This window comes from Anolis carolinensis, chromosome X, assembly GCF_035594765.1.
Source record: "Anolis carolinensis isolate JA03-04 chromosome X, rAnoCar3.1.pri, whole genome shotgun sequence".
In the NCBI taxonomy this organism is placed as follows: Eukaryota; Metazoa; Chordata; class Lepidosauria; order Squamata; family Dactyloidae; genus Anolis; species Anolis carolinensis.
The window spans coordinates 1,835,275-1,858,982 of NC_085847.1; the positions used below are offsets into that span (position 1 = coordinate 1,835,275).

At 44.4% G+C, this 23,708-nt stretch overlaps 3 protein-coding genes across 5 annotated transcripts in view; 2 read left to right on the forward strand and 1 right to left on the reverse strand.

Annotated features, from left to right (window-relative positions):
- Positions 1-10,266, forward strand: part of mapkapk5 (MAPK activated protein kinase 5) — a 29,297-nt gene extending 19,031 nt beyond the window's left edge. The window contains exons 10-14 of one of the 2 annotated variants that reach the window (XM_003225101.4): positions 1,388-1,508; positions 2,674-2,804; positions 3,180-3,295; positions 3,590-3,694; positions 5,011-10,266. In XM_003225101.4, the coding sequence (XP_003225149.1) occupies positions 1,388-1,508; positions 2,674-2,804; positions 3,180-3,295; positions 3,590-3,694; positions 5,011-5,105 (568 nt within the window). In that variant the 3' untranslated portion in view covers positions 5,106-10,266. Of the gene's footprint in view, positions 1-1,387; positions 1,509-2,673; positions 2,805-3,179; positions 3,302-3,589; positions 3,695-5,010 lie in introns of both variants that reach the window. The other variant, XM_008117329.3, reaches the window with a different exon arrangement.
- A 1,793-nt stretch (positions 10,267-12,059) lies between these two features.
- LOC103279958 (disintegrin and metalloproteinase domain-containing protein 20-like) lies at positions 12,060-15,326 on the forward strand. The gene has a single exon (XM_008117332.3). The coding sequence runs from the start codon at positions 12,558-12,560 to the stop codon at positions 14,856-14,858; it is 2,301 nt and encodes a 766-aa protein (XP_008115539.1). The 5' UTR covers positions 12,060-12,557; the 3' UTR covers positions 14,859-15,326.
- Positions 15,327-17,151: 1,825 nt separating this feature from the next.
- tmem116 (transmembrane protein 116) overlaps positions 17,152-23,708 on the reverse strand; it is a 31,663-nt gene continuing 25,106 nt past the window's right edge. For both annotated transcript variants that reach the window (XM_062958398.1, XM_062958399.1), the window contains 5 exons: positions 22,714-22,797; positions 22,127-22,244; positions 19,629-19,773; positions 19,411-19,484; positions 17,152-17,835 (listed from right to left, as the gene is read on the reverse strand). In XM_062958398.1, coding sequence (XP_062814468.1) covers positions 17,629-17,835; positions 19,411-19,484; positions 19,629-19,773; positions 22,127-22,244; positions 22,714-22,797 — 628 coding nt within the window. In that variant the 3' untranslated portion in view covers positions 17,152-17,628. The remainder of the gene's footprint in view (positions 17,836-19,410; positions 19,485-19,628; positions 19,774-22,126; positions 22,245-22,713; positions 22,798-23,708) is intronic.

Sequence of the window (23,708 nt, forward strand, 5' to 3'; positions counted from 1 at the left end):
CTATTATTATTATTATTTGAAACATAACAAGATGAGTCCACAGCAGACACTCTGCTGGCTGTTGTGTTGGATCACACGTCGGACACTTCCCTATTATTATTATTATTATTATTATTTGAAACATAACAAGATGAGTCCACAGCAGACACTCTGCTGGCTGTTGTGTTGGATCACACGTCGGACACTTGCCAAGTATCTAGGACTGTGTGATGTATCGGCGAATAATGTGTGCAGATCCCAGTAAGGTGGCCTTCTGCAACTGGCAGGTGGTAATTTTGTCAGCGCCGACTGTGTTTAAGTGCAGGCCAAGGACTTTAGGCAGTGCACCCATTGTGCCAATCACCACTGGGACCACCTTGATTGGCTTGTGCCAGAGTCTTTGTAATTCGATCTTTAAATCCTCATATCATGTCAGCTTTTCCAGTTGTTTCTCCTCAATCCTGCCGTCACCTGGAATTGCTACATCGACAATCCATACTTTGTTTTTTAACACAATCGTGAGGTTAGGAGTCTTGTGCTCCAAAACTCTGTCTGAATTTGGAAGTCCCAGAGTAGCTTGACACGCTCATTCTCTGTAACTTTTTCTGGCTTGTGATCCCACCAGTTCTTTGTCGCAGGCAGATGGTATTTATGGCACAAGTTCCAATAAATCATCTGAGCAACGGTGTTATGCCTCTGCTTGTAGTCTGTCTGTGCGACCTTCTTGCAGCAGCTGAGGATGTGATCTAGTGTTTCATCTGTTTCCTTGCAGAGTCTACATTTGGGATCTGTATATTATTACTACTACTACTACTACTACTACTATGTATTGATCCCAGCCTTCTGGGTTTGCCCTTTAAACAGAAGGGGTTCAGACCATGAGATAAGCAAGCCTTGATCATGGATCAGGTGTGAAAGGTTAGACGTTACTTGTCATGAGGAAGAGGAACCAATACATCATTTTAATGATATGAGAAAGCAGAACTGACCTGCACTGAGCTCTGATGGGTGTGTTGCTCTGATCTGCCCATCCTAGAGCTATACGGGCTTTGGCCCCAAGGGCTGCCCACTTCCCGGAGGGTTGGAGAGGCCTCTGCCTATTCGCTAGCAGACCCTCAGCATTTTGGGAGCAAGAATTACAGGTATTGGTGGCCAGGCCACATTCCAAGATTTTTCTAAAAATTAGGAGGAACCATTTGGTGATTGGGCAGCAGGAATGGATGCTGCCTCTTCATAGGAGATAAATAAATCACGTTCCACACTGGCAAAGAAAAGTAGGAAGAGATGGAGCCAAATGCAGCATTGATCTCAATGTGTCTTAGAGGTTGTATATGTTGGAACAAAAAGCAGAGGTCATTCTAATGGATGGGTTTGTGATGGGTTTTCCTTGTTGTTGCTCACCTCTTAGGCTACTGAAGGTCAAGCCCGAGGAGCGACTGACCATCGAAGGCGTCTTGGACCATCCCTGGCTGAACTCCACCGAGGCTTTGGATAACGTCTTGCCCTCGGCACAGCTCATGATGGACAAGGTTCGTACTGTTTCATTTTCTTTGCTTAGTCTAAGCTTTGAGGAAGGATGGGGCCTGCCTTTCGCCAGGTTGGGTTGTTGTTGGAGCTTGTGCCTTGTGTAAGCCACCCCAAGTCCCTTTGGGGAGATGGTAGTAGGATACAATAAATTATTATTATTATTATTATTATTAGATACACAGCAAACAAGATAACTATGCTGGGTGTTGTGTTGGTTCACACGTTGGACACTTCCCAAGTGTCTAGGACTGTGTGATGGATCGGCAAATAATGTGTGCAGATCCAAGTACGGTGGCCTTTTGCAGCTGACCGATGGTAACTTTGTCAGCGCCAATTGTGTTTTAAGTTCAGTGCCAAGGTCTTCATGCACTCACCACTGGGACCACCTTTACTGGCTTGTGCCAGAGTCTTTGCAGTTCGATCTTTAAATCCTCGTATCATGTCAGCTTTTTCAGTTGCTTCTCGTCAATCCTGCTGTTGTCTGGGATTGCAACATCAATGATCCATGCTTCGTTTTTTAATACTATCATGAGGTCAGAAGTATTGTGCTCCAAAACTCTTGTCAGTCTGGATTCGGAAGTCCCAGAGTAGTTTGATGTGTTCATTTTCTATAACTTTTTCAGGCTTGTGATTCCATCAGTTCTTTGTCACAGGCAGATGGTATTTGTGGCACACGTTCCAATGGATCATTTGAGCAACAGTATTATGCCTCTGCTTGTAGTCTGTCTGCACGATCATCTTGCAGCAGCTGAGGTTGTGATCCAAATTATCATTATTATTATTATTATCTCTCTCTGATCCAAGTGGCTTTTTTAGGTCTCAGGGAAGGAGAGGGGTTTCCATCACTGGCTGAATTGGGCCTTTGAGTGTCATGGTCCAATGCCAAGGATATATGGCAATCTTAGCATAAAGGAATGGGATTCTAGCAGTGCTCAGAAAACCTCTTCTTCATTGTCACTGTGAAATGCGCACATCCATATGTGCGGATTTCACAGGTGACCACTCGAAGGAACCTGGGATGCCCATCCAAGTGTTCCTGCCAAGATTTTGCTTTTCAGAGATTTCAGAGGCAGCCGCCTCTTCCTTCCTCTCCTCCTTCCTATGAGTTCTGGTGTGCAATGATTTTCAACCTGGAAATGTAACATTGGGTTTTCTCTCCCCAACTAGGCGATGGTGGCGGGGATCCAGCAGGCGCACGCCGAGCAGCTGGCCAACATGAGGATCCAGGACCTCAAAGTCAGCCTCAAGCCCCTCCATTCCGTCAACAACCCGATCCTGCGCAAGCGGAAACTCCTGGGGTAAAAGCATTCAGACAGTCAAGTACTTTCTAATGCACGCTGCAAAGGGGAACCTTGGGGTGCATCTCTGCTCGAGAATAAATACATTTTAATTGCTATGGAATCACGGGGGATGTAGTTCTATGAGTCTTCTCTGCTAAAGAATGCTGATGCCTGACCAAAACTACACATCCCAGGATGGCAAAGCATTGATCCATGACCATTTAATTAGAGGTGATGTCAGTCAAAAAGAGCACCATGTGCTCCTGAAGCAGCTTCCCCTTTGGCTTAGCACTAAGATGACTATACCGGGCCCAAAAAAGGTGAGCATTAGATTCAGGGAAAGAGGGGATTTTGAACCAAAAAGATTCAAGGTTCCTCTCCGCCTCCTTCCAGGACGAAGCCCAAAGACAGCGTCTACATCCACGACCCGGAGAACAGCAGCGAGGACTCCAACGTGGCGCTGGAGAAGCTCCGCGACGTCATCGCCCAGTGCATCCTGCCGCAGGCTGGTAAAGGTCGCCAAACTTAAACATATTGCTTTTATTGGGGAGGAAAGGGAGGGATAGCTGAGCTCCTGGGCAAAGGGAGCACCAGACCTTTTTTAGAAAAGGCATTTTGATGTCTTAGCCATGGTTAATGGTGAAAAATTGGACTAAAGGATGCTGGAGTTGAAAGAGACCCCAAGGAGCATCCAGTCCAACTCCCTTCTGCCAGGCAAAGCACCCTTGACAGATGACCAACCTTCTTCAAGGATGTAACTTGTGAGGACTGCTCCTGTGACTTCTGTCTCTGTTCCGAAACAGGCGAGAACGAAGACGAGAAGCTGAACGAAGTGATGCAGGAAGCCTGGAAGTATAACCGGGAGTGTAAATTGTTACGAGATACGCTCCAGACCTTTAGCTGGAATGGTAAGCACAAGGGTCTGGAAACTACGAAACACAGGAGAGAGAGAGGACACTTTTGTACAGTCTTCCCTCACTTATCACGGGGGTTACGTTCCAGGACCACCCGCAAAGTGAAAATCCGCGAAGTAGGGACGCTATATTTGGATGTTATATAGGGACGCTGCTTCAGCCTCCTTTTCTCTCCCTTTGGCTTCTTCCTTCCTTCCTTCCTTCCTTAGGCTTCTCCTTAGAAAGGAAGTAGAAAGAGGGATTTATAACATTATTTGATGATTTATACTATTACTAGCTGTGCCCAGCCACGCATTACTGTGGGTAGTCTGGTGGTTACGATCCCTCTGATTAGGAAGCAGCCTGGATTTGAAGCTACAAGGCTATTTCACCATGGCAATGTATTTTAAAAGTAGCGTTAGGCTCCGCGCACAGCTACGAGGTCCTCTGGGTAATGTCGTTGTTTCAGTTCCCGGGGTGCCTCTGCGCATGCGTGGTAATCAATTGGTTGTTTTCTGTTATTTGGACTTTATTTCTTTAGGTTTTTTTAATTGAAAGACGTAGATTGGATGACTATGTTTTTTGTGGCCAAATTTGGTGCAATTTGGTTCAGTGGTCTTGTTGTTTACTCCATGGGAAAAATGCACATTACATTTTTATATATATACTAGCTGTGCCCGGCCACGCGTTGCTGTGGCGAAGTATGGTGGTATGGGAAATAAAGTATTGAGGAATTGGTGGTAGTTAAGGTAAAGGGTCCCCTGGGCTGAGTGGGTTGCTAGGAGACCAAGTGAGCGGAGCTTAGCCTTCTAACTGGCAGCAATTGGATAAAAACAATTATTCCTCTCCCTCTAATTAGGACTTTATTTTTCTTTTCTTTTTGTTGTATCAACCTAGAGGCATGGATGAGGGGTTGTGCTGTCAATTTTCGAGGTTGTGGGGTGTTTACTTTTGTTGTTTTGTCCACTGCCGTGATGCCATCACTCTTTTATTTATATATATATATATATATATATATATATATATATATATATGTATGTGTGTGTGTTTATTAAACAACCGCAAAACAGTGAGGGCATGAAAAGCGAACCGCGAAGTAGTGCGGGAACACTGTACCACTTTGGAGAAAGCTGGATCCAATAAGTTTCAGTCCAGTCCGTCATTTCCTCATGTGCTTATATCCTGCCCTCTTCCCAGTCTCAGAGTGGGGTGTGATCGTATTATCAATATGAAAGCAGTAAGACATAGTTGAAAGAGCCTTTCGAAAGGTACGGTTTCCCTGCTTTTCCACCCGTTCGGAAACTAACCCAAGCGCCTCTCTTGCCTTGTAGGCCGAGGCTTCACGGACAAAGTGGACCGGCTCAAACTGGCCGAGATTGTGAAACAAGTCATCGAAGAGCAGACCAACTCCCACGACTCTCAATAGCCGGTGCTGGCTATTCCCAGCCGCGACGATACCACCCCCACCCGCATTATTTTTAACCCTTCGAGAATCTTCCTTTACAACTGTAAAAAAGAAAAGAAAAAGGAGTATTTTTTAATGTAAATTAAATCCTTATTTCCTGAAATTTTTCCACGCAGCTCGACGAGAGGCTGTAAAGATGTAGATAACAAGAATCACTGGTACTGTAATATTTTTTAAAGACTCGGCTCCTCTACATGTGGACATATATCTGTTCATGGATATGAATGAATATATAGGGGGTCTATATATATTCATATGTGTGTGTGCATATATGTCGGAACATATAGAGCTATCAATGCATATATATAGATATATATATATAGATATATAAATGATTTTTATGTACCGTTGAATTTCTGATTCTGTTCAATGGGGCAAATTAATACCGATTGTGTTCTCTTCCATAACTAGATACGGTTGTCCCCCTCCGGCGGCTTGTATGGAATGGCACCGGCCCACAACGGGGAATGTTGCTCTCTTTCTATTTGCATACTTGACGTAAGAACCGGAGGGATGGGAACAGCATGGTTGTCCTTCCTCCTTGTCTTCCAAGGCAGCCGCAAGGTAGTCCGCTCTCGGCCCTGTCTGCCTCGGGTCTTCCGGCCTTCCATTGCAAGCCTTTGTTCCCGCTTTGAGGACCGGGAACCGTCCTCTATAGTCCTCTTGTTTCTCTTACCATCTCTGTTGACAAAGAATCTGTACCGAAGTCTCGTCTTCGATCTTTTTGTTTTTCAAGACTGGGCGGTTTTGGTGCCCTTTCGCCGCTTGCGGCAAGAACTTTGGATTTGTGGGCTTCCTCCGCCCCCCACTTTTACAGTTCACTGACTTCCGTGTTTTCCTGAGCTGTATCATCCCATGTTTGGTTCTTCCTAGCTGCCATCTTTCCGGGGATGGTGGAGGTTGTAGTACAAGCCAGATCCCAAGCTACGGAGACTGGGCTTTGTTTAGTTTAGTCTGCATGTGTCAAACACAAGGCCCACGAGCCGAATCTGGCCCGCAAGGCTTCCAATGCCAGAGCAATACAGTCTGTCATGACCACTCATGCCATGCAGCTATCAGCCCTGACATTGAGCACATGGTCGTGGGCCTAAAGGGAGGACAGGATACGAGGGTTATCCAGAAAGTTCATTACGTTTTGGAATTAAAAATAAACAAAGTATAGGAGAAAACATTTACCATATTCAGTTGAAAGCCAGACCCAAATACTAGTTCTCACCATAGTCCCCATTGAAATCTAGGCAGTTATCATAGCGATAAAAGTGTTTGAAAAGCCCCCCCCCCCCCAACATTCCCACCTGGCTTGTGTCCTGAACCAGGCTGGCTTCCCTTCCCTCAGCTGTCATGTGCTGCGATCAGCTCTTTTGTTTTGCAAATGCTTGCAAGGAAGGTTTTTTGGGACAGGAAAGGTGTGCTTCTTGCAAAACCTTAGAAGAGCACCTTCCTTGCAAGCATCTGCAAAACAAAAGAGCGATCCAGGAAGATTGTGCGGAAAGCTGAGCTCAGCACTTGACAGCTGAGGGAAGGGAAGCCAGCCTGGTTCAGGATGCAAGCCAGGCAGGAATGTTGGGGGGGGAGGGCTTTCCAAACACTTTTATCGCTATGATAACTGCCTAGATTTCAATGGGGACTATGGTGAGAACTAGTATTTGGGTCTGGCTTTCAACTGAATATGGTAAATGTTTTCTCCTATACTTTGTTTATTTTTAATTCCAAAACGTAATGAACTTTCTGGATAGCCCTCATAATAATAATAACAATAATAATAATAATAATAATAATAATAATAATAATAATAATAATAATAATGATGATGATGTTTATTTATATCCCGCCTCCACCTCCCCCGAAGGGGACTCGGGGCGGCTTACAGCAAAATCAAAATACAAGCAATGATAAAATATAAAACATCAAAGGACAAAAACAAAAACCAATAATAAAATATACACAATAGGTGAAAAAAGACAGGATGCTGCAAGAACATATCAACCAGCCATCAAAGTCAATTGGATAATGTACAGATATCTGTATCAATGTAGAACAACAATGTATGTACGTATACACTCTATATTGCAGAAGATGTAACTGGGATATAATTTCTACAACTTTGAGAGTAAGTTACTTCGAACTGTATTATTTGGAATAAAAGTACATCCAAGGAGACAAAAGCAAAAGTACATCTTCTACAAGTAATATAGAGTGTATACACACATACATTGCTGTTTTACATAAAAGTCAATTGCCCTGAGATGGCAGAAGGTGGGCTCTGGTATGTGGAAAGGGAAGGCGCCAGGACTTTTGGGTGATTTATGACATTGTAGCTAAGGCCCTATATAGATGGGAAGTAGTGCTAGATTCTTGTATTTTGAACTATAAAGATGTAATAATAATAACCATCATCATCATAATCTTTATTTATATTCCACCCTATCTCCCCGGAGGGACTCAGGGCGGATTCCAAACACAAAAGGCTATTATTATTATTATTATTATTATTATTATTATTATTATTATTATTATTATTAATATTCCACCCTAACTTCCTGGAGGGACTCAGGGGGAATTCCAAACACAAAAGGTAAACATTCATAATAATAGTAATTATTATTATTTATATTCCACCCTATCTCCCCAGAGGGACTCAGGGTGGATTCCAAACATAAAAGGCAAACATTCTTCATAATAATAATAATAATTATTATTATTATTTATATTCCGCCCTATCTCCCTGGAGAGACTCAGGGTGGATTCCAAACCTAACAGGCAAACATTAAATGCCCAAACACAACAACATAATAACAAAAATTGACAACCCAAGATATAAAAACAAATTATGACTTCACAACTAAAATTAAATTAAAAAACCTGTTATTATCAGATATAAAACAAAACATCAAACATTGAAAAGAAGCCTTCCCAGTTCCTTGGAGGCAAATAGATTTATCATTACTCAAGTTTGAATAATAAATAAATAAAATAAGATGTCTATTTTGCTGGTGGGGCGAACATGTCTGGCATCTTCAGCCCCTGTGTGTGTTGGCATGTTCTTTCAAGCAAAGACGAAACCCATAGCAACACAGTTGGAGCAAAGAACCCTTACTATTTGTTCGGAATGCAAGAATCTAGCATTACTGCCCAACTATATAGGGCCTTAGCTACAATATCATCAATAACCCAAAAGCCCTGGCACATGGTGCCTTCCTTTTCCCACATACCAGAGCCCACCTTCTCCCACCTCAGGGCAATTGACTTTGGCTAGTTCATATATTCTTGCAGCATCCTGACATCCCTTTTGGCCAACGGACATGTACAACGGACAGGGCTGTTAGTTTCATGGCATGAGCGTCTCACGAACCACTTTTTGAAGGCAACCATAAGGTTGACGTAGCCCTTGGTGAGAATGAGTTTGGCAGCCCTGGTTTAGTTTTTTGTCTCTGATCGGAAAGTGCAGACTGTTTGAGGTGGGTGAGCCAGTAATCTGGCTCGAGTTTAGTACCCCAACAGGTTGGAACAAGGGGAACCGAGGCATCAAAACAGTATGTTCGCATTAGCAAGGAAACACTCCTTTGGAGATGCCCTCAGGGATAAAGGTGTCGATTGAAACAAGTGATTTTTTCCCTTGCCAGTTGCAGGAAAGGTTGAAAGGGAAGCAGAGTCTCTCTGCTTCGACGCAACCTGCCGAAGCAAAAAGATATCCTTATGTTTGTCCTTGGGAAATGAATTGCACTTCCAGTATAGCAGCCGTCCAAAGCTGCTGATGCTCCTCCTATTCTTGTAGTACAGATATATCTCTGTTAACAAAGTCAGTGTGTTCCTGAGCATAAACAAAACCTCAGGGGAAGAATAGGGAAAGAGTTCTACACCCAGTTCAGAGCTAACTTTCTTCTCATGGATTTGGAGTGAGACATCCAGGTCAGGGAAGTCTTCCATAAGTCATTTGAAGGCCGCTTCCAGGAAGAAACAGTCTTTCCCACTCGCCACCACTTTTCTTTCCATTCCCAGTTTGGTGGTTAACCTTCCAGATCGACGTGCTGATGAGACAGGCTGGCTTGTTCTCCGCATGCCTTCCAGTTTGCTGTTCATGCTCTCTCAGGGTTCTAGGGGGCAGCTGCTCTTTCCTTGGCCTGTTCTAGGTTGGCACACTACAGCCGAATCCTGATCTTTCTCAGCTTAGGCTTTGTTTACATGCATTTCCAAGCCCATTAAACAGGCAAGTTCTTTGGGGCCGCTCTTCTTGCGTATGTTTCCCTGATCTTACGAGACAAACAAACTCTGGAGGGCGGTCGTGGCACTGAGATGCCCCAGGAGGGTGGCATTCCTTCCTCTTGAACCCCCTCAAAGCAATGTTGTGTTCCATGGTTAGGTGTGAAGTTTTGGCTCTCTTGCTTTGTTGATCATAGGCAGAGCAGGAGTAGCATGCCTTTCTGGGTCGTCTTCTGATCAGAAGGTGTTTTTTAGGGCTAGGCAGATAACAGGCAGGAAAATGGGATGGTGCCATCCCAACAGTCTAAGGTTCGCCCATTCCGTGGAGGGCATACATTGGGGAGCAGGCCTCTAGAGAAGCCCTCCATATGGCCACGAATCTCCGGTCGCCCATGAGGGACGACAGAGAGGCCAACACAACTGGAGATATTACATGGAAAATAGGATTTCTTCTTTGGGAGGCAATCTTTTCTGAATATACCTGATGGGTATCAGCTTCTTCCAATCACTGGCTGTCCGAAAATGCATTCAGAGTTACAAGGCAATGTTTTCTGTGTTTTGTTTTCCCTCTTACGAATTGTGCCGCAGCGCACCTTTGGAGGAAGAGTGCTCTGCCGACTTAGAACTGACGTGAAAAACTGGTTTAGCTTAGGGCTTTATTTTGCCAGAAATGCCGGCACAGGTCCAGGGGAGACAAATTTGAGGGCGGAAAGGGCAAAGTATCCATTGTTGACATCCCGCTGTTCTGTGTTCGACAATGATAATCCAGCCTCGCCACCCTGATTGTGTGTTTCCTTATTTTCCCAGTGTATTCTTCTGCCGTATCATGGTTTTGTTTTTGCTCCCCCCCCCTTTGAATCAGTATTATATAAATGTAAATATGATGCATTGGTGTAAATAAATTTTACTAAAATTTAGCAAAGCTTTGGTCTCGTTCGCATTTTTTAAAAAAATATTCAGGTGGCACCCAATGGTCAAAACGGGCCCTGGACAACCCTAAGAATGCCCTAAACAAGCTTTAAAAGGTGCCCAATGGGCAAAACAAGCCCTGGACCACCCTAAAGAGGCTCTGAACAACCTTTATATGGCACCAAATTGGCAAAACAGGCCCTGGAAAACCCTAAAGAGGCCCCGAACAAGCTTTAAAAGGCACCAAGTGTGCAAAACAGGCCCTGGAAAACCCTAAAGAGGCCCCGAACAAGCTTTAAAAGGCACCAAGTGTGCAAAACGGGCTCTGGATAACCTTTAAAAGGCACCAAATGGGCAAAACGGGTCCTGGAAAACCTTTAAAAGGTTACAAATGGGCAAAACAGGCCCTGGACAACCCTAAAGAGGTCCTGAACAACCTTTAAAAGGCACCAAATGGGCAAAACAGGCCCGGGACAACTCAAAAGAAGCCCTGAACCTTTAAAAAACACCATGACTCTCCAACATGTCTGCTAGATGTGACCCTTCTAACTGCCAACTGGTCGTAAGGGTGGGTCTTTACACTACCAGCACATTTCAGGCTAAAAGAGGAGATAACGAAGGTATGCGCCTTCAAGTGGAATTGTTTTTGCAAGGCTTCTTCATCAGAAGTTTGCCATGGCCTTCCTCTGAGGCTGAACCTGTGATTTCAAGCCTGGTCTCCAGAGCTGCAGCCCAACGCTCAAAACCAATAGGCTATGCTGGCTTTGGCGAGCTCTAGGCCACATGAGTCCCCCATACTCACATACACACACATTGTAAATGTTTTGCTCTCGACATTCAGAAGTGGGGTCCTTCTTACCATATTTTCAGGGGAGGGGGGAGATTTTAAACTTAGAAGACATCCAGAAAGGATATTGTTTGTCAAAGGTGGACAAATGAAACCGCAGATCCAGGGGTTGTATTGTCTAGGACAGTGATGGCCAACCTATGACACCCGTGTCAGCACTGACACGCCTAGCCATTTTTGCTGACACGCTGCCATATGCAGATTGAATGAATGACTATGTCTTTTGTGGTCAAATTTGATGTGATTTGGTCCAGTGGTTTTGTTGTTTAGTCCATGAGAATTATGCACATTACACACATATATATAATATCATTCTATTATTATTGTAATATATTATCATATTATTACTATTATATTATTATTCATTATTCATGACTACATTGAAACTAGAATAGAGAGAAATCAGTGTGGAAACTGCAAGAGGTACCATAGATTGTTGTAAATGGAAATAATGGTAGTCAATAGTTTTTGATTTATTAAATACAATTATATATTACAATTATATTTTTGTTATTTAAACTATACATATTGTGAAGTCATGCTAGGTTTTTTGGTGAATTTTGACACACCAAGCGCAAAAGTTTGCCCATCATTGGTCTAGGAAGTATGATTCTTCCAAGGTGGATGAATCACACCTTGTGTCTCTCCCAAACAGATTTTGGTTGATGTGTTGTCGAAGGCTTTCATGGCCGGGATCACAGGGTTGTTGTATGTCTTTCGGGCTGTGTGGCCATGTTCCAGAAGCATTCTCTCCTGACGTTTCGCCCACATCTATGGCAGGCATCCTCAGAGGTTGTGAGGGCGAAACGTCAGGAGAGAATGCTTCTGGAACATGGCCACACAGCCCGAAAGACATAGAACAACCCAGATTTTGGTTGCTCCAGGACATACTAAAGCAGAAAGCAGTCCGCGCAAGGAAGCCACACTAACAGCTATACATTCCTCTCCCTTCCCTTCCAAGGCCGGTGGAATGTTGCCATTCAAAAAAAGCCAAAGAAACGGCTCCTTGGTTGGAATTTCCCACCGCAGAAGGCATCCTGGGGGGCAGCATCTGGAGCCAAGCTCTGTCCGTTGACCCTTCCTTTGTCCCCATCTTCATCCCCGTTGGTATATCTGACAAGACTGGGTCATAATGTGGGACGTTGGGGTCAGGTGTCCAACACAACTCTCTCTTTCCCTCTGATGGAGGACTTGGTACGGCCCTGCGAGTGTCTCCAAGAACCCTTGGTGATGCAAAGATTGAACACATCGGTCCAGGACGTTGGTGGGACGTTGGTGGGCCCCTTTCCAATGCTGGTGGACAGAACGTGTCTCAGTTCACTCCCAGTTGAAAAACTTAAGACAGAATTGGTGGAGATTATCATTGTCAGTTGTTTTCTTTGGTTTTGAGTCTTAAAGAAGTGCTCTGGATCCAAATCAAGACCTGCAGAGTCCCCATCCATCACTCTTTCTTCTTGATGTCATTCAAGACAGGGGCCATTGGACCAAGACTGATGCGAATCATGGAGAGTGGTGGCAAAGGCATCGGGAACAGGCTGGTTTCCCAACTGGGAGCCTGTCTTGTCTTGCTGGGGTTCATCTTTCCCACCTACAGCTCCTCCTATGAGGTGATCATCCCACGGCAGTTGATCCCAACAAAGGAGGATGACCATGCTTATATCATCAAGGCAGCAGGGAAGGAGTATATCATCCGACTAAAGCCCAAGATGCACGTTCCTGTTCAAAACTTTCCGGTGTTCACATACGATTCCCAAGGGAAGCAGATTGAGAGCCAGCCCTACATCCCTAGGGCATGCTACTACGAAGGGCATGTGGAAGGCGTCATGGATTCGCTTGTCACCCTCAGCACTTGCAATGGTCTGAAGGGCTACCTGAAAATCGGTGACAAAGATTATGGGATCAAGCCAATTAAGGATTCCTCCACGTTTCAGCATCTTCTCTATCTCACGGAAGACTTGGAGGCCAACTCCTCGGGGTGCGGAATGAGAGGCGAAGAGGCGGAGCGGCAGGCAGAAGAACCCAAAAGAAGAGCAAGTCGATCTCACAAAGATCTGCACACCAACCCCACACATCCCAAGTACATTGAGATCTATATTGTGGTAGACCATGCCATGTTTCTCATTGAATCTGCCAACGAAACTATAGTGCTCCAATTAGTTTTGGACGTTCTCAACATGGTGGATGCGCATTATCGGCCCCTCAATGTGCACATCACCATCATGGGGCTGGAGATTTGGACCAACGGCAACCACATCGACATTACCAAAGACATCACCACCACGCTGAATGAGTTCAACACCTGGAAGTTGGCGCATTTCGACATGTTTCCGCATCATGACACGACCCACTTGTTCTTCCACCAAAACTTTAGTGACAGCTTTGGGAAGGCTTTTCAAGGTGGGATCTGCAAACAAGAGCTTGCGGTGGGGGTCGAGGCCTATGTCGAAAGCGACTTGATCCTCTTTGTCAAGGCGGTGTCTCATGAGCTTGGCCATCACTTGGGGCTCGTCGACGACGACCACACCTGCTTCTGTGGTCCATACCAAGATTGCATCATGAGTTCGTATTACAGCACCGTCAGCATGTTCAGTAACTGCAGCTTTAACACTTTCTTAGAGCTCGCCCTCCTCGATAAGTTGGAATGCCTCAGGAATGTCCCCCACAATGTGGAAGTTGTCAAGCGTTGTGGCAACAGCGTGCTGGATATCGGAGAAGAGTGCGATTGTGGGGGACCCGAGCAATGCAGAGGAGACGAGTGCTGCAATCCCGACTGCACCTTTAAGGGAAAAGCCACGTGTTCCACCGGACCCTGCTGTAAAAATTGCCGGTATCTTCCCAGCGGGCAAGTCTGTCGGACCAAAATCAGCGAATGTGACCTTCCAGAGTATTGCCCTGGAGACTCGCAGTGGTGCCGCACTGACCTTTACGTGCAGGACGGGACACCGTGCAGCGAACAGGCGTCATTTTGCTATGAGAAGAAGTGTTGGACCCACAACTTCTTATGTGACAGAGTCTTTGGCAAGGGATCTCGAGTGGCTCCGGAGAGCTGTTTCCGTGCGCTGAACACTGTCGGGAGTGCGATTGGCAACTGTGGCGGGAACCGCATCCGAGAGGAATACGTGAAATGCAAGGTGAAAGACGTCCTGTGTGGTCGGATACACTGCACCGACGTTGAAGTGGTCCCCAACGACATTAAATTTATGAAAATTGTGTGGGTGCCGCTCGCAAAAACCCAGTGCTGGAGCATCGATTACCAGGGCGAAGTCGACCGCTATGACCTCGGCGTGGTGCCCGACGGCACAATGTGCGGCCCCAAAAGGATCTGCATGAACCGCACCTGCATCCCGGCCACCATCCTGCGGTCGCAGTGCAACCCGGAGAAGAAATGCAGCGGACGAGGCATTTGCAACAACAACAACAATTGCCACTGCAACGAGGGATGGGCCCCTCCCTTTTGCAAGTATTGGGGCACGGGGGGAAGCATTGACGGAGGATTCCCCTTAATGTCCTGGAGCACGTCCCTGGTGAGGTACACCTTTGGCACCATCATCCCGCTGGCATTGCTCTCCATCGCCGCCATCACCGTCATCGTGCCCAAACTGTTGTCAATGATACCCAAACTCGCCCAGTGGTGGGGATTGAGGTCCAGAACTATTAGGATCTCTCAAAGTAGTATGATAGAGAGCACAAGAGACAGGGGTAGGGCAGTAAACGTGGACCACATGGGCTTTGCCATTCCCTCAAGAACACCAGTCTAGGCCTTGACTGACCTGGACAATTCTCTCTCCAAAAAGTGAGAAAGCAGACCCATGCACTTATCTCCATAGTTTTTAATTTTAGCATGAAAAATCCTTGTGATGTTATATGTGTTGGAATAAAACTTCAAACTTGTCACATTGGCAAGGGAGAGAAAAAAAGCGTGAATTTGTTTAGAAGTCACGTTCCATGCTCAATTGACAGATCAGTTGTTTCTCCAGTCCAATCTTTAGTCCAAAGTACAGTAGAGTCTCGCTTATCCAACGTAAACGGGCCGGCAGAACATTGGATAAGCGAATATGTTGGATAATAAGGAGAGATTAAGGAAAACCCTATTAAACATTAAATTAGGTTATGATTTTACAAATTAAGCACCAAAACATTATGTTAGACAACAAATTTGACAGAAAAAGCAGTTCAATATGCAGTAATGTTATGTTGTAATTACTATATTTACAAATTTAGCACCAAAATATCACAAAATATTGAAAACATTGACTACAAAAATGGCTTGGATAATCCAGAAACTTGGATAAGCGAGGCTTGGACAAGTGAGACTCTACTGTATCTATTTTTACTTTTTAAATTGACCCGTAGCTGCTGCATTTCCCACCCTTGACTTATACTCGAGTCAATAAGTTTTTCCAGTTATCTTTAGTCCAAAGTACAGTAGAGTCTCACTTATCCAACATTCGCTTATCCAACGTTCTGGATTATCCAATGCATTTTTGTAGTTAATGTTTTCAAAACATTGTGATATTTTGGTGCTAAATTCATAAATACAGTAATTTCTACGTAGCATTACTGTATATTGAACTAATTTTTCTGTCAAATTTGTTGTATAACATGATGCTTTGGTGCTTAATTTGTAAAATCATAGCCTAATTTGATGTTTAATTGGCTTCTCCTTAATCTCTCCTTATTATCCAACATATTTACTTATCCAACGTTCTGCTGGCCCGTTTATGTTGGATAAGTGAGACTCTACTGTATTTAGCAATTACTGTATTTATGAATTTAGCACCAAAATATCACGATGTATTGAAAACATTGACTACAAAAATGCGTTGGATAATCCAGAACGTTGGATAAGCGAGTGTTGGATAAGTGAGACCCTACTGTAATGCGGGATATTTCTCCACGGATCCCAGTAACACAGATTGTATGATTTAACTTGCAACCAAACTTGTAAAAGTTACCTTTTGAGGACAATTGTTAGAACCCACCCACCTCGCCGCCGGCAGAACAGCACTGGCCTATAGCCTTGAAAAGTAACTTTTCCAAACTCCGATCACCCTTGAACAACGAAAACATGAGACTGAACTAGAAGTTAGAAGTCTTTCTACGTATTTTCCCTGTGGCCAAGCAGAAAAAGGTGTTGCAGCCCCACCAACACAAGGAATCTTCTATACAAGGCATAGGCAAACTTCGGCCCTCCGGGTGTTTTGGACTTCAACTCCCACAATTCCTAACAGCCGGTAGGCTGTTAGGAATTGTGGGAGTTGAAGTCCAAAACACCCGGAGGGCCGAAGTTTGCCCATGCCTGTTCTATACACATAATAAAAGTGAAAATATGTATGTGTGCACAGACAAGCTTCCACTTCCACAAATAGCCATAGCTCCCGCCCTCCAATGACATTGCAGGTTATTGCGAGCGCCATAAACATATCCAAGAGCCTTGCCAACGTTCTCCACAAACACCACACTGCCCACTATCCAAGTGCAGGCTTTCATACAGGGACAATTTAATCCTAGATTTTCCGTTTTTCCTCCACCACAGACATCCCAGTGTTTCTGACTCTCTCCATTGGTGTGGAATTTGCATAACCCCGCCCACTGCCTCTCCCATAAACCTCGCCTACTCTTTTCTATGACACACAGCAAACAGAGGAATTGATCAGCAACTGAACGCACTAGAAAGGTTTGGGGAGAATTCACCATGATTTATAAGAATTGTAGGGACTGGGATGTATAGTTCACCTGCAATCTAAGAACACTCTGGACTCCACCAATGATGGAATTGGCACACAGAGCCGCCATGACCAGCAAAAAGTACCGAAAGTCTTTGCAGGGAATTCACCTTAATATGTAGGGGAGTTGTAGTTCACCTACACCCAGAGAGCACTGTGAACCCAAACACCGATGGATCTGGACCAAACTTGCCACACATACCTGATATGCTGAAATTTGATTACTGGAGGGGTTTGGGGGGAACTGGCCTTCCTTTCTGGGAGTTGTAGTTCACTTACAATTAGACCCACTGAAACCAAGACAAATAGAAATGGAAGACTTGCGCATATTTCCCTTTTCTTTTACTGTCAAACAAGGAAGAACAACAAGAAGGCAACCGGAATAATCCCCTAAGGCCTGTTTCAGCATATGGGAGACGTTCCACGCAATCCTTCAACAACCAGTTTGTCCCAGTTCCTGGAATACTGAAAATACACTAGGCTGGAGAGTGGGTACGTTTCTCCTCACCTCCACTGATTCTTTATCCATTTAATAAATAAGATGTGTCCGTGAAACAGAGAGGGAGGGAGGAAGGGTTTGCACCCTCCTCGGGCTTGACTAGTGCAGGTTTCACCTATCCTTTCAAGGTGTGTTGTGCAAATATACAGGATGGAGCGGGAAGGGACCAAGGAAGTTCTCTCGTCCCTCCCACGGCACCTGTTGTGCAGGACCTACACGGCTGTGGCCCCCTCCCGGGCAAGAGGAGGAGCAGGAGAATAGACTCACAACGATCAGCTTGGAGAGGCTCGCTGGGCCTTCTGCTCATAAGACGGTGGAGGTGGAAGCCGCCTTGGCGCTCCCCTGGGGCTCAGCTGGGAGTGTGCTGGCGTAGAACCTCTTCTGTGAGCGCAAGAGCGGCGTCTGCGTGTCGACATCGCGGCAGGCCTTGCGCTTCATGCAGCGGAACATGTGCTGGGTCCAGCCGTATACGGCGCAATTCAGGAGACCCTGGGAAGATGCTGTCAGGGCCTGTGGAGACAACGGGCGAGGGCTTGAGGATAGTGGCGCCTAACATGTGTTTTGGACTTCCGCTCTCAGAATCCCTATCCATTGGGCAAATTGGGAGTTGGAGGCCCAAACATCTGGAGGGCCACACGTTTGATGATGATAATGATGATGGTGATAATAATAATATAAACAACAACAATAATAATGATATTAATATAAAACAACAACAATCATGATGATGATGATAATAATAATAATCGCACAGAAAATCGCACAGACATACTACAAACAGAGGCACAACTGTGTGGCCCAAATGATTCATTGGAACTTATGCCTCAAGTACCACCTCCCTGCAGTAAAGAACTGGTGGGATCACAAACCTGCAAAGGTTGTGGAAAATGAACACGCAAAGATACTGTGGGACTTTCGAATCCAGACTGACAAAGTTCTGGAACACAACACACCAGACATCACAGTTGTGGAAAAGAACAAGGTTTGGATCATTGATGTCGCCATCCCAGGTGACAGTCGCATTGACGACAAACAACAGGAAAAACTCAGCCGCTCTCAGGACCTCAAGATTGAACTGAAAAGGCTCTGGCAGAAACCAGTGCAGGTGGTCCCGGTGGTGATGGGCACACTGGGTGCCGTGCCAAAAGATCTCAGCCGGCATTTGGAAACAATAGACATTGACAAAATTACGATCTGCCAACTGCAAAAGGCCACCCTACTGGGATCTGCACGCATCATCCGAAAATACATCACACAGTCCTAGACACTTGGGAAGTGTTCGACTTGTGATTTTGTGATATGAAATCCAGCATGTCTATCTTGTTTGTCATACAATAAAATAATAATAATAATAATAATAATAATTAATAAATAACAACAACAACAATAATGATAATGATAATAATCTAAGGTAAAGGTAAAGGTTTCCCCTGACGTGACCGACTCTGGGGGTTGGTGCTCATCTCCATTTCTATGACCTCCAAGGTCATGTGGCCATTGGCATGACTGCATGGAGTACCGTTACCTTCCCGCCAGAGCGGTATCTATTGATCTTCTCACATTTGCATGTTTTCGAACTGCTAGGTTGGCAGGAGCTGGGGCTAACAGCGGGCGCTCATCCTGCTCCCGGGATTTAAACATGGGACCTTTGGGTCCGCAAGTTCAGCAGCTCAGCGCTATAACACACTGTGCCACCAGGGGCCCCTAATAATAATAATAATAATAATAATAATAATAATAATAATAATAATAATTAACAACAACAATAATGATAATGATAATACAGTAGAGTCTCACTTATCCAAAATAAACGGGCCGGCAGAACATTGGATAAGCAAAAATCTTGGATAAGAAGGAGGGATTAAGAAAAAAGCCTATTAAACATAAAATTACATTATGATTTTACAAATTAAGCACCAAAACATCATGTTATACAAGAAATTGACAGAAAAAGCAGTTCAATACACGGTAATGTTATGTAGTAATTACTGTATTTACGAAATTAGCACCAAAACATTGCAACATTTATTACAAAAACAATGACTACTAAAAGAAGACTGGTATTGGTGGGTCAGGGACTCTTACCTCCAAAACCCAAAGAACCATGTACAGGGTGATGTTATTCACAGACGTCACTTTGACGAGTCCAAGGATAAAGGCTGCGGGAAAAGAGAAGAGGAGGAGATGAGGAGCAAAAGCAAACAAAGAACGGGATGCTATTGCAGCCTGACATCCCTCTGGCCGGACAGCGTCTGTCTGTTCATTTCAGGTCTTGCAGTCTGTCCCTGGCCTTCCGTACCTACCTGGGCCCCAACAGCAGAAGAACACCACCGGGTACAAGACCACACCTTGCTCCACCATCTTGATCATGGCCCACTGCTGGTCACCCACGTAGCCCGTTGCGCTCACAAACCTTTTGTACAAGGCTCTGGCTCGGAGGAGCAGGACCTGCGGGAGAGGAGGGGAACTCAGCAAGCAAAAGCCCTCCAGAAAGAGCATCTATATATATAAAAGGGGAATGAAATTTCGGCCTAGGACAAAACAACAAAACTACACATCCCAGAAACACTACACTTGGCAGCACAACCCCTCATCCATGCCTCTACGTTCATACAACAAAAAGAAAAGAAAAATAAAGCCCTAATTAGAGGGAGAGGAAGAATTGTTTTTAGCCAATGGCTGCCAGTTAGAAGGCTAAGCTCCGCCCACTTGGTCTCCTTGCAACCCACTCAGCCCAGGGGATAGGCAGAATTAGGCCTCACTTAGGTCTCTTCCACAGTGCCTATAAAATACAGATTATCTTATTTTAACTGGATTATATGGCAGTGTAGACTAAAGGCAGTGTAGACAGATGGCCATCTGTCAGGGGTGCTTTGAATGCGATTTCCTGCTTCTTAGCAGGGGGTTGGACTGGATGGCCCATGTGGTCTCTTCCAACTCTACTATTCTATGATTCTATGATTCAAGGCCCTTCCACACAGCTATATAACCCATTTATAATGGACTTAAATGTCAGGGGAAAAACTTTACCCTTTACCTTAACTACCACCAATTCCTCAAGACTTTATTTCCCATACCACCATACTTCGCCACAGCATCACGTGGCCGGGCACAGCTAGTCACATTCTATTTATTTATTTACAGTATTTATATTCCACCCTTCTCAGGACTCAGGGCAGACCAGGCTGTGGCACAGCTGGTTAGTAGCCAGCTGCAACAAATCACTGCTGACTGAGACGTCATGAGTTCAAAGCCAGCCCGAGTCAGAGTGAGCTCCCGACTATTAATAGTCTAGCTTGCTGTTGAACTATGCAGCTGAAAAGACCGTTGCATTTGTTGAATAGAAAATTTAGGTACTGCTTTATGAGGGGAAGCTAATTTAACTAATTTATGACACCATAAAACCTTCCAGCAGTGTGCAGAAGAACGAGGAAGTACTCCATCAAGGACTCGGTGTCACAAGTGGATGGTGAAGCGGAATCGAGCATATCCTCATGAAGCCAGAAGCTAGAATGTTAAATTGCCCTCTAGGTCTGTCTATATACATCATATGTCTAATGGCATTGAATGTTTGCCATGTATATGTGCATTGTGATCTGTCCTGAGAAGGGCGGAATATAAATAATGTAAATAGTAAATACCGTATATATTCGAGTATAAGCCGAGGCACCTAATTTTACCACAAAAAAACTGGGAAAACACTGACTCCAGTATAAGCCGAGGGTGGTAAATTTCAGAAATAAAAATAGATACCAATAAAATTACATTAATTGAGGCATCCGTAGGTTAAATGTTTTTGAATATTTACATAAAGCTCAAATTTAAGATAAGACTGTCCAACTCTGATCAAATTATTATTCTCATCTTCTTCAATGTCAATGTGCTTGTGTATCCTTTTAATAATAATAGAGTAAAATAATACATGTAATAATAATAATATTAAATATAGGAAAATAATACAAGTAATAATAAATAGAGTAAAATAATAAATGCAATAATAATAATAATATCAGCTGGCTGGAAAGCAAGCCAGCTGCAACAAATCACTCTGACCAAGAGGTCATGGGTTCGAGGCCAGCCCGTGCCTGCGTCTTGTCTCTGTCTCTGTTCTATGTTATGGCATTGAATATTTGCCTTTATGTGTGCAATGTGATCCGCCCTGAGTCCCCTTCGGGGTGAGAAGGGCGGAATATAAATGCTGTAAATAAATAAATAAATAATGTATTAATAATTTAAAAAATAGAGTAAAATAAATGTAATAGTAACAACAATAATAGAGAAAAATAATAAATGTAATAATACCAATAATAATAGAGAAAAATAATAAATGTACCATATATTCTCAAATAGAAGCTGACCTAAATATAAGCCAAGCAGAACCCTCACCCGAGTATAAGCCAAGGGGGGCTTAAAAAGAGAGCTGAAAAACTAGGCTTATACTCGAGTATATACAGTAAATAAATACCGCAGCTGGTGGTTAACCTTCTGTGATAAAGCCTGGCCCTAAATATCTTCTCCCCTCAACTGCAAGCTCTTGGGTTCCATAGGAAGTTGTCGTGGCAGTTAAAGTGGAACGGTAACACTCTAATCATGTTGTGCGGAACCATCAGAATGATCATAAGCAGAACATCTCTGTATGTATGGTCATAGTGCGGTCAGGCATGCCATAATGCAACGCCGCATAGGAACCCAGCTTAGGTAGGCATAGCTCATGTTTACGGATGCCTTGCAGAGCTCCCACCAGTTTTGGGGCCCCATGTTGCCTAATGTTACTCCGAGGACCCGTTCCTACGCCTCTTACCAAGATCACAAGGAAGCTGGCTGCGTACGAAACAAGGAAGGCGCCGATGCTGTAGAAATACATGGCAGAGCAGGGAGGCCGCTGGGGGCTGCCGAGCTCGGTGTGCATGAGGAGACACCTGGAAGGGGGCAGGAAAGCGGGAAATGTTACGTCTTTCAAACCTCTCAACCTCACCATCTTGGGACCAAATTTGAACATCTAGTCATGTCTTTCGTACTGCTATACATCATAAGGAAGAAAGAGCAGGCTTTGTTTCTGCTGCCCTGAAGACTAGGACTCAATGAAGCCATGGGTTCAGATGACAGGAAAGGAGAACTTCCTGACTGTTGTGGGAAACAACATGTTTACATTACCAGAGACAACGGCTCTTTTAAGTTAAGGAAGTAGCCCATTGCAGCACACAACGGACATATTGAATTTTGCAATTCAATATGTCCACTGTGTGCTGCAATGGGCTACTTTTGGTAAATGTGTCTGCCTGTATTCAATGCAAAGTATTGATGACAAAAAAGGGACTCTGAGCTTCAGGGTCTGGTCATTACCCGCCTCTCCCCCAAATCTACTGAGCGGCAGATGGATCGACTCACCCATGTTTCATGGTGAAGTTCTGGTAGCATTCGTCATGGTTGCCGATCCCCAGCACAGGGAGCATGACCAGGAAAGGGATGAGGCTAGAAGAAGAAATTGACAAAGGACCCCGTTGAGAATCTCTTGTTGAGCGAAACCAAAAGTCTGGGTGAGGAACCAGTCTGTAGGTAGGACTTCCCAGTGGGACTTGGCTGCCCCCTTGTGCTACCTGGCAGCACAACTAGGATTGAGGCCCAAAAAAGCATGGTTACTAGCCAGCTGTAATAAATCACTACTGACCAAGAGGTCATGAGATCGAAACCCAGGTTGGATTTGAAACCCGGGTCGGATTGAGTGAGCGACCATTTATAGCCTAGCTCGTTGCCGACTTAAGCAGCTCGAAAGACAGTTGCATCTGTCGAGTAGAAAATTTAGGTACCACAATATGTGGGGAGGCTAATTTCCCTAATTTACAACACCATAAAAAATTCCAGCAGCATGGAAAGGAATGAGGAAGTATTCCATCAAGGACTCGGTGTCACAAGTGGACAATGAAGCGGCAGCTTCCTCCATGGCCGGAATCGAGCATACCCTCATGAAGCCAGAAGCTGGAAAATGTTCAATTGCCTCTGTGTCTGTCTATATGCGTCTAAATGTTTAATTGCCTCTGTGTCTGTCTATATGGTCAGGTTTTCCAGATTTTATCCAAGATTTTATCTTTTGTCCTTGTATGTGATTTTTTATTACTTGTTTTTATTGTTGTTTTGATCTGTTTTATTGCTTTGTTTTATTGTTGTTGACTGGGCTTGGCCCCATGTAAGCCGCCCTGATTCCTTTCGGGGAGATGGGTCGGGGTATAAAAATAAAATAATAATAATAATAATAATAATAATAATAATAATAATAATAACAACTTTATTTTTATACCCCGCCCCATCTCCCCGAAGGGACTCGGGGCGGCTTACATGGGGCCTGGCCCGATAAAACAAACAAATAACAGTAACAAAGCAATAAA

Bases quoted from the DNA above. Each gene is read 5' to 3' on its own strand.
- LOC103279958 (XM_008117332.3), top strand. From the start codon at position 12,558: ATGTCATTCAAGACAGGGGCCATTGGACCAAGACTGATGCGAATCATG.